Genomic DNA, 10,701 nt, shown 5'->3' on the forward strand with positions numbered 1-10,701 from the left:
GCAACCCTCCTGTGTTTTCAGGGCTACTTCCTTGGGCAGAAATACCTTCCTCTTACTCCACCGCCCACAGGGATGACTTCTACTTTTAAAGTGATCTCCATGGAATGCTTCAAAGGACATCAGCCACAGTGAAAAGGCAACTCACAGACCAGGAAAAGATACCTTGCAAATCGTTTATCTGGTCAGACACCGATATCCTGAACACACGCAGACTCCTTGGTAATAACAGCAGACTCAAACAACCTGACTCGAAACTTGAACAGACGTTTATCCAAGGAACATCTACAAATGGCCTGTGAGCATAGGCCAAAGGCCTGGGAGATGGCTCCTCTGTACACATGTTCTGAACAGGCCTGGCAACCAGAATTTGTTCCCTAGAGCCCATATGGTGGGAGGAGCGGACCCACCCCATCAGCTTGTCCTCTGACCCTGCACGCCACAAGAGCAATTGAAAAGATGTCTAGTAGGTCCGTTCACCAGGGAAATGAGAAACCAAACCACAAGAGCTGAGATCCCCTTTCAAAGACATTGAGAGAAACAGGAGTTGCTTAAAAAAAGGAGACCTGGGGCCGGAGAGATGGCTCGGTGATTTAGAGCGCTGGCTTGGTCCTAGCGCCCCGTGGCCACCCTCAGCTGGTTCAGGAGACCCAGTGCCAAGGAATCGGATGCCTCTTCTGACCTCCCTGGGCACCAGGCACACCCATGGTGCACATCCACACACATAAAAACTGAATAAATACTGGGCGGGGGTGGGGCATGCTTTTAGAGGCAGGTGGATCTCTGAGAGTTTGAGGACAGCCTGGTCTACACAGTGAGTTCCAGAACAGTCAGGGATGCACAGAAAAACACTTGTCTTGAGAAAAAAAAAAAAAACAACAATGATAAGAAAATTAATTTTTTTTTTTTTTTTTTTTTTTTTTTTTTTTGGTTTTTCGAGACAGGGTTTCTCTGTGGCTTTGGAGCCTGTCCTGGAACTAGCTCTGTAGACCAGGCTGGCCTCGAACTCACAGAGATCCGCCTGCCTCTGCCTCCCGAGTGCTGGGATTAAAGGCGTGCGCCGCCATCGCCTGGCTAAATTAATATCTTTTTAAGAAAAAGAAAGTGGGTTCAGTCGGATCCCGGTAGCAGCTGCGGCGGCTTAGTTCTTCTGTAGCTCTCCCCGTCTCCCTTTCGCTTCCGGAAACATGGCCTCTGGTGTGGCTGTCTCTGATGGTGTCATCAAAGTGTTCAATGACATGAAAGTGCGCAAGTCTTCGAAGCCAGAAGAAGTGAAGAAACGCAAGAAGGCGGTGCTCTTCTGCCTGAGTGAGGACAAGAAGAACATCATCCTGGAGGAGGGCAAGGAGATTCTGGTAGGAGATGTGGGGCAGACTGTGGACGATCCCTACACCACCTTTGTCAAGATGCTGCCAGACAAGGACTGCCGCTACGCTCTCTACGATGCCACCTACGAGACCAAGGAGAGCAAGAAGGAGGACCTGGTGTTCATCTTCTGGGCCCCTGAGAGTGCACCCCTTAAGAGCAAAATGATCTACGCCAGCTCCAAGGATGCCATCAAGAAGAAGCTGACAGGAATCAAGCATGAATTACAAGCAAACTGCTACGAGGAGGTCAAGGACCGCTGCACCCTGGCAGAGAAACTAGGTGGCAGTGCTGTCATCTCCCTGGAGGGCAAGCCCTTGTGAGCCGCCTCCAGCCCCCTGCCTGGAGCATCTAGCAACCCCAGACCTGCTCATGGGTGTTGCAGGCTGCCCCTTTCCTGCCAGACCTGAGGGGCTGGGGGGATCCCAGCAGGGGGAGGGTAATCCCTTCACCCCAGTTGCCAAATGTTCCCCTCACCCCCTGGACCGTCCTTCTCCCTCCACCCTGACAGTTCTGGCCTTCCCAAACTGCTTTTGATCTTTTGATTCCTCTTGGGTTGAAGCAGACCAAGTCCCTTCCCAGGCACCCAGTTTGGGGGGAGCCTGACCTATTTTTTTTTTTAACGACACCCCTACTCCTTATCCCCCCATCCCATGCTGCCAACTTCTAACCACAAATAGTGACTCTGTGCTTGTCTGTTTAGTTCTGTGTGTGAATGAAATGTGGAAATGACCCCCCCTTGCCAGCTGGTCGCCCTCCCCTTCCCCTTGTTCTCAGCCACTCATGAAAGCAGGACCAGTAAGGGACCTTCAATTTAAAAAAAACAAAAAACCAATAAAAAGGCTAATTAACAAGGAAAAAAAAAAAGAAAGTGGAGAATTGAAGCTGGAAGTGATGACACAGAACGAGACACTAGCGGACCTCTGTGAGTTCGAGGCCAGCCTGGTCTACAGAGCTAGTTCCAGGACAGGCTCCAAAACTAAAGAGAAACCCTGTCTCGAAAAACCAAAAAAAAAAAAAAAGAACAAGACACTAAACACTTGGGATGTATAAGTTCTTGGTCTTCTGATATATAGTGAGTCTGAAGCCAGCTTTAAAAAAAAAAAACATTAGCCGGGCAGTGGTGGCGCACGCCTTTAATCCCAGCACTCGGGAGGCAGAGGCAGGTGGATCTCTGGGAGTTCGAGACCAGCCTGGTCTACAAGAGCTAGTTCCAGGACAGGCTCCAAAACCACAGAGAAACCCTGTCTCGAAAAACCGAAAAAAACCACATTAAATTTATACCAATAAAGCAAAATTCTAAAAAAAAAAAAAAAAAAAAAAAAAGAGCTGGAGAGGAGCATTTGCTGTCCTTGGGCACCTAGAAAACATGGTGTGTGGGTGTGGGTGTGTGTGGGTGTGGGTGTGTATTCAGGCAAAACACTCATGCACATAAATCTAAAAATACTTTCCAACAAAAGAAAAGTGATTTAAAAGCGTCGGAACTCTTGTGCCTATGGGCAGGGATAAAGAAATATGGCAGCTATTATGGAAAACAGCATGAGGGGTTGTAAGAAATTCAAGCTGGATATAATCCCAGCCCTTGAGAAGGTGAGGCAGGAGGATGGAGAGTTGAAGGTCATCCTGGACCATCCAGTGGGATGCAGTCCTGAAAAACCAGCATCACCCTCCTTCTCTTCTTCCTCCTCATCACCACCACGACCATCATCATCATCCTCATCAAGTAGGGCTGGACAGATGGCTCAGCAGTGCCGAGCACTGGCTGCTCTTGCAGAAGACCTGGGCTTGGAGCTCAGTACATAGTGTTTCACAACCACCTGGCGCCCTCTTCTGGCCTCTGAGCGCACTGCATGCACATGGTACACATACATGCTTGCAGGCAAGACACTTAATACACATAAAATATACATAAATAATATTTTTTAAAAAGCTTACTAAAACTAGGTTGGGAGTCCTCACATGCTGCTAATACCAGTACTGGAAAGACCAAGCACAGAAGACCACAAGTTCAAGGCCAGCCTGGGCTAGATATTAAGTTTGAAAATCACACAAAAGGCCAGGCGGTGGTGGCGCACGCCTTTAATCCCAGCACTTGTTAGGCAGAGGCAGGCGGATCTCTGTGAGTTCGAGACCAGCCTGGTCTACAAGAGCTAGTTCCAGGACAGGCTCCAAAACCACAGAGAAACTCTGTCTCGAAAAACCAAAAAAAAAAAAAAAAAAAAAAAAAATCACACAAAATAGAGAGAGTGGGGTGGAGAGGAAAGAAAGGCAGGCAAGCAATATAGTACTTAAAACTCTGTGTGTGTGTGTGTGTGTGAGAGAGAGAGAGAGAGAGAGAGAGAGAGAGGTGGGGGAGGGGAGTTGAAGAGAAGACTTAGTGATTAAAAGGTCCTGAGTTCATTTCCCAGCAACCACATGGTGACTCACAACCGCGTCTAGTGGGATCTGATGCCCTCTTCTGGCATAAAGGCGTACATGCAGGTAGAGCTCTCATATACATAAAATAAATAAATAAATCTTTTAAAAAAGGAAAGACCCAGGGGAGTTCAGGATGGCACCCCACAACCAAACAGAACTGTTTCTTCCACAAAGCATGTGGAAAATCCCATTAATTGGAATGAATTAAGATTTATATTTTTCTCAAGAGGGCAGTCACACCTCACTTATTTCAAATAACCTCCAATGATCAGAAATCAAGAGGGCCCAAAGGGCACCTGAGAAGCCCAAGACACCCCAAATCCTACTCTAAATGACAGGAGCTCTTCTCTGTCTTCTCTGCTGGTCCACGTCTTTCTAAATTTATCTGATCTCTTCAGCTAGGCTAACCAAAGGCTTCAGTAGGACAGGGGCAGCAGCCAGGAAGGGATGCTGCTTTGAGAGATGAGAGAAATTCTGGCCACTACTAGAGCCGGTACAGAGAGCCCTGTGGTGCTGCTCAGCACGGGCCAGGCCCTCGGTTCCTCTCTCCACCACGGTAGAGGAAGAACATGAAGAATAAGAGAATCTGTGCTTGCCTTTACCAACTGTCAAGGGAAATTGGGATGGCTTGGCAATTGCCACCCATGGAACCACCATCACTTGTGTGTGTGTTTGTTTGTTTGTTTTGGTGTTTAACAAATTCTGACACTGTGAAAGTCGTGTGTGTCTAAGTTTCTAACAGCACAGTCACTCAGTGAGTGATCATAAACCTTTCAATCCGTTTCTGGCCACTAGAGGGCAGTGCTGCATGGAGACCCACTTCCAGCTGTCCTGAAATAGGCCCCTTTCTCCTCCGCCCCACATGAATCTAGCTGGGCAGATCTGGAAGGCCTCTGTCCCAGGAGAATGCGGAGAAGCTCTTCAGTCACCATGGACGCTGGCTCTGGCCCCACTGCTGCCCCCGGGGCTTGGCAGGTTGCACTGGAAAAACTGGGTCAGGCATGTGGCCTAGTTTGTTGGTTCGCAGCACAGGCCAGGGATGAACTGGGGAGTGCGAAGGGCGGCTTGGTTTGCTCCCTGGCTCATGTCCGAGGAGTCCCCTACTAAGTGCCAGGACTTAGTGAGTGAGGGTGAGGGGACATACAGTCAATTTCGAATGAACTTCCAAAGCGCAGGTCATATGAGTTCACTGTGTGTCATCTCAGGATACCCGGCTGGGCTGCCTGGGCAGATCACCAAGTCAACCGCCTCTCGTTCACATCTGCCGTCTGACTGCCCAGTGTGGAAGGCCGGTCTTGGCACAGCAGCTGTGCTCCATCCTTGTCCAGCTGAATCCCAAATTCTTTAACTCGCTGGGACAGAGCTCTCCCAACAGAAGGTTATTTAAGCAAAAAGGGAGTTTTACTCAGGGACCAGTACAGGCAAGAACTTTCAAGTCTGTCGGACAGACAGGTTAGCAAGTACACATCCCACCAGCCGATGAAAGAAAGATAGCTCCTGCTTTCTTAGGCTAGGGAGGGCCGGCAGGTTTAAAAGAAGGAAGGACGCATAGGGCTTTTCCAGATTAAGAATTAAAAAAAAAAAAATATTGAGTGTGATATAGCTAATCTTGGTTGTCAACTTGACTACATCCGGAATCAACTAAACCTCAAGGAGTTTTCTTGATCAATCACTTGAGGTGAACAATCACACCCTAAATCTGGGCCACACCTTCTGGGTGGCAGCCCACTTAGGAGGACGTGGAAGAAGGGAGTGTTTGCTTTTTGCCTGCTTATCCTCAATCTCAGCGACAAGCTTGTCTATCCTGTTGCTGAGGCTTTCCCTGGTACTAGGACCCGCTCCTTCGGGATTCCGATATTGACAGAAGATGGCAGCTCCTTAGGATCTTTCAGGACTCCAGAACCAGACTGGGATTGCCGAGATGGGCAGCCTCCTTGACAAACAGGATTCTTGGCCTTCCCATAGTGAGAATGCCATTGTTGGACTATCCAGAACCCAGCCTGGAGTCTCTCTAATCGATCATATATAGCTGGAGGTGGGGGTGATTCACGCCTCTAATCCCAACACTTGAGAGGCAGAGGCACGTGGATCTCTGAGTTCGAGGTCTACCTGGTCTACAGAGTGAGTCGCAGGACAGCCAGGCTACACAGAGAAACCCTGTCTCAAACGACCAGACACACATACATGCACACACTCTTATATATATCCATATTCAATAAATCATGTGTATATCCATTCTTCCAGTTGTGCTCCTTTGGAGACCCTGCCGGACACACTGAATGTTGTTTTTGTGTGTGTGTATGATGTGTGTGAGCACGTGTGCCGCAGTGCTCAGATGGAGGTCGGAGAAAAACTTGGTTGAGGCAATTCTCTCCTGCCACCTTCACACGATATCTGGGGCTGGAACTCAAGTCGTCAGGTTAGAGGGGCAGGCACCATTACCCTCTGACAGCCCATCTCCACTAAGTCAGTCTCCTCCTTCCTGATGATCATATTTGCTCAAGTCTAGGGGTTGCCATGGAAACTGTAAGTTATCCTGGTAGTGGTGAGTGGGAAACAAGGATGCGTAACCACGAGCTGGGTACCAAAACAGCTGGCTGGGGGCCTTTTGTCTTGCCTGAATGAAAATCCCCAATGCACAAAAGACAGCCTTTCTTGGGGATGGCAGTTCTGGGCCCTTGAGAACAACGTGGAGGCTTATGGCTCCAAACTCTAGAGGGTAGAGCCTTATCACTCCTCCTGCCTCTATGACCCGGATGCTGAGGTTACAGGTATATGTCACGTGTCTAATTTATGTGGTGCAGGGAATTAAACCTGGGGGCTTGTGTATGTAGGAAAACTATCAACCAACTAAGCTACAGCTGCAGCCCAGCCTTGGTTCTTAGGGTTGTTAGTATTAGTTTGGAACAAAAGTAATTGCAGGGTTTTTGTTTTTTAGTAGTAAATCTAAATATAGTGATTTTTTTTTCGAGACAGGGTTTCTCTGTAACTTTGGAGCCTGTCCTGGAGCTAGCTCTTGTAGAAAGGATGGCCTCAAACTCACAGAGATCCTCCTGCCTCTGCCTCCCGAGTGCTGGGATTAAAGGCATGCGCCACCACTGCCGGGCAATATAGCCTTTTTTGGTTGTTTTTAATTGAGTTATACCTTTTTCTCCACTCCTCTCCTTTCCTCCCCTCTCCCCTTCTACTCTCTCCCATGACCCCCATACTCCCAATTTACTCAGGAGATCTTGTCTTTTTCACCTTCCTATGTAGATCAATGTATGTCTCTCTTAGGGTCCTCTTTGTTGTCTAGTTTCTCTGGGGTTATGGCCTGTAGGCTGGTTTTTCTCTTTCTGGGTCTGGGTTACCTCACTCAATATGTTTCTTTCTAGATCCATCCATTTGCCTGCACATTTCAAGATGCCATTTTTTTTACAGCTGTGTAATACTCCATTGTGTAAACATACCACATTTTCTTTATCCATTCTATGGTTGAGGGTCATCTAGGTTGTTTCCAGGTTCTTGCTATTACAAATAATGCTGCTATGAACACAGTTGAGCACATGTCCTTGTTACCGGTATGATTGAACGTGTTTTAGTTTTATACTTAACAACGGTATTGCTGGGTCTTGAGGTAGATTGTTCCCTACTTTTCTGAGAAATCTCCATACTGATTTCTCAAAAAAAAAAAAATCAGGAAATAATCTACCTACTTTTTTTTTTTTTTTTTTTTTTTTTTTTTTTTTTTTTTGAGACAGGTTTTCTCTGTAAAACAGTTCTGACTGTCCTGGAACTCTGTAGCCAGGCTGGCCTCAGATTCACAGAGGTTCGCCTGCCTCTGCCTCTGATTAAAGGTGTGCACTACCATAGCCCAGCATATTTGCAGGTTTTGTGTTATTGAATATCCCTGCTTGATAGGCATTCTCAATAAATGAAATTATGTTCATTCATCATTTTAGTGAGCATCTCTCAATTTATGTTTCTTAATGACTCCTTACTTGTTTTCTTATATTTATTTTATGCTATGAAAATGATGCAAACTTGCCTTATTGGAGTTCAAAATGACTGTAAAGCAATAGAGCTGGCTCCCAGCATCAGCACCGCCTTTGGTCCCAGAGCTGCTGCTGAACAGGCAGTGATGGCTAGAGAAGACTTTCAGAGCTGCTGCGAGACTTGGAGGTGAGGACTGTAGTGGCCGGCAGCTGCAGGTTGACAGTGTCGACTGAGAGCAAGCCTCAAAGCTGATCTTATGCCGGGCGGTGGTGGCGCACGCCTTTAATCCCGGCACTTGGGAGGCAGAGGCAGGCGGATCTCTGTGAGTTCGAGACCAGCCTGGTCTACAAGAGCTAGTTCCAGGATAGGCTCCAAAACCACAGAGAAACCCTGTCTCGAAAAACCAAAAAAAAAAAAAAAGCTGATCTTATAGCTGCAGAAGAAATTTCCGAAGAGCATCGTGGACCAATCAAAGATGGTTCAGCATTCAAATCACACTGGAACGGTAAAAAAAAAAAAAAAAAAAAAAAAAAAAAAAAAAAAAAAAAAAAAAAAAACCTCACACGGGGTGGAGGACCTTGTGAGCTGACTGAAGATGTTAAGAATCTTCCTTTCAGTTTTCATCTTCTCTCCCTCCCTTCTCCTCCCCTTCTTTCTCTTCTCCTCCTTTTTTTATCTGGACTGAAGAGATGAATCAACGGCTAAGGTCGCAGCTGCACTTGTGTGTGAAGGCAGATGTGGGTTCAGTTCCCAGCACCCACACAGCAGCTCCCAATTCCAGTCCTAGAGCATCCCATGCTCTCTTCTGGTCTCTTTGGACAACGGAAACGCACATGGTACCCAGACACACATCCAGACAAAATACTCATATAAATAAAATAATTTTAAAAGGTGTATTTATTTTTATTTTATGCATGGAACTGTATGAATATAGGTGTATACACCCCATGTCTGCCTGTTGCCTGAGGAGACCAGAGTAGGGCATCAGGTCCCTGGGACTAGAGTTGTAGACAACTGTGCACTGCTATAAGGGTGCTGGGCAGTGAGCCCAAGTCCTCTGCCAGAGCATTTGGTGCCGAGAGCTGGCCATCTCTCACCCCTTCTCCTTTCTTATATTAAGCAACAACGAACGATTTATAAGTCCGATTATAACATTAAAGTGGGTTGTATACAACCAGCATCCATGCCAGGAGCGGTGATACACCTGTGATCCCAGCACTAGGGAGGCAGAGGCTGGCAGACCTTGGTGAAGTCAAGGTCAGCTTGGTCTACCTAGTGAGTTCCCTAACAGGCCCCAGACAACTGACTCCATGGTGGAGTACCATTCAAATCATTAAACTCAGCACAAAGACAGCACCACCTGCCAAAATGAAAACAAAGACCCAATCCATCAACGTCTGTAGTCCTGGAAAGTCTCTAAACGTGCTACCCTTGGCTTTTGGCTCCTATAGCTCCTCTTCTGACTGACTGCTCTTGTGAACGGAACTACCTTAACCCAGGATGTGTTTTTGTACTTAAAAACTCGCCTGAGAAAGGCTCAGGGCTACACTGGGTTCCAGAACACTCAGTGTAGCTGCTGGCCAGCGAATGAAGACTTTCTATTGGCTTAAACCCATGTCTGAGTAGTCTCGTCTGGTGGATACTTCATAAGTTCCAGGACAGCATAGAGAGACTCTGTGAAACAAACAAACAAATGAAACCTCCTTAAACAAACAACAAACAGCCGGGCGGTGGTGGCGCACGCCTTTAATCCCAGCACTTGGGAGGCAGAGGCAGGCGGATCTCTGTGAGTTCGAGACCAGCCTGGTCTACAAGAGCTAGTTCCAGGACAGGCTCCAAAACCACAGAGAAACCCTGTCTCGAAAAACCAAAAAATAAATAAATAAATAAATAAATAAATAAATAAATATCATCTAGTATTGCCTAGGTGAAGTCACATGGGCATGAAGCAAGGCCTGCTGAAGTCGTAGTTGTGTCTTGAACGGCTATCATGACGATGTCCCTTGTGACCCGAGAACAGCTCTGTGTACAGTTCCCCTTCTCAAGGCCACTGAGCTCAGTGGGAGCATCTATGGGCTTGCCTACAGCCCAGCAGACAAACGTCAAAGACTCTTGCAGAAGGAGATTAAACGGGGGGGTGGGGGGGTCTGCAGCTGGATTGACAGAGTGCTTGCCTAGTACACAAAAGCCCTGGTTTCAGTGCCTAGGATTGCATAAAATAGGTACACTGGCACACTCCCGTAAGATCCCAGCACTCTGGAGGCAGAAGCACGTCATCCTCAGCTACATGGCAAGTTTGAGGCCAGCCTGGTGTATGTGAGACCCCCCAAAGGGAGAGGTGGTGGGGAGGGCTTTGCAGACACTGCTGTCTCTTATAGCTTTTAGCTGTGTCCCTGGCCAAGCCCACTGGGCTCCTCCACATCGCTCCTTTGAGCTGTTTGCAGACAAAATTGCAAAGACAACAGAAAATGTCTGTGATCTGAACATTGTCCAGAGAGGATTTGGTTAGAAAGGTCACTCCTTTACTCCATGACTCATGTGCCAGGATGATGACTTCCCAGGCCATGACACTGGTGGTCAGTATGGACTTACTATGGTGAGACATTTGCTGATGATAACTACATCCTGAAGAATCCAGACTTGACACTTTGTCCACGCAAATGCCGGATCCAACACGGATGGTTCCCAGTTTTTCAACTTACTGCTAAGCCTGAGTAATTGGTTGGATGGCAATCATGTGGTCTCTGGGAAGGCAATGGAAGGCGTGAGCATCGTGGAAGCCATGGAGCAATTTGGGCCCAGGAATGACAGGACTAGCAAGATAGGTACCAATGCTGGTTGTGGACAGCTCTAATGCACCATTGCTGACACCATGGACAGCTCTAATGCACCGCTGCTGACTGTGGACAGCTAATGCACCACTGTAGACCATGGACAGCTCTAATG

The 10,701-nt window shown here is 47.4% G+C and overlaps 1 protein-coding gene across 1 annotated transcript; it reads left to right on the forward strand.

Moving 5' to 3' along the window:
- Nucleotides 1-1,111: 1,111 nt before the first annotated feature.
- Nucleotides 1,112-2,089, forward strand: LOC130878058 (cofilin-1-like). The gene has a single exon (XM_057775822.1). The coding sequence runs from the start codon at nucleotides 1,185-1,187 to the stop codon at nucleotides 1,683-1,685; it is 501 nt and encodes a 166-aa protein (XP_057631805.1). The 5' UTR covers nucleotides 1,112-1,184; the 3' UTR covers nucleotides 1,686-2,089.
- The last annotated feature ends 8,612 nt before the right edge of the window (nucleotides 2,090-10,701 follow it).

This window comes from Chionomys nivalis, chromosome 7 (assembly GCF_950005125.1).
Source record: "Chionomys nivalis chromosome 7, mChiNiv1.1, whole genome shotgun sequence".
Lineage (NCBI taxonomy): Eukaryota > Metazoa > Chordata > Mammalia > Rodentia > Cricetidae > Chionomys > Chionomys nivalis.

What these genes read in the sequence shown, in the direction of transcription:
- LOC130878058 (XM_057775822.1), top strand. Translation starts at nt 1,185, where the DNA reads ATGGCCTCTGGTGTGGCTGTCTCTGATGGTGTCATCAAAGTGTTCAAT.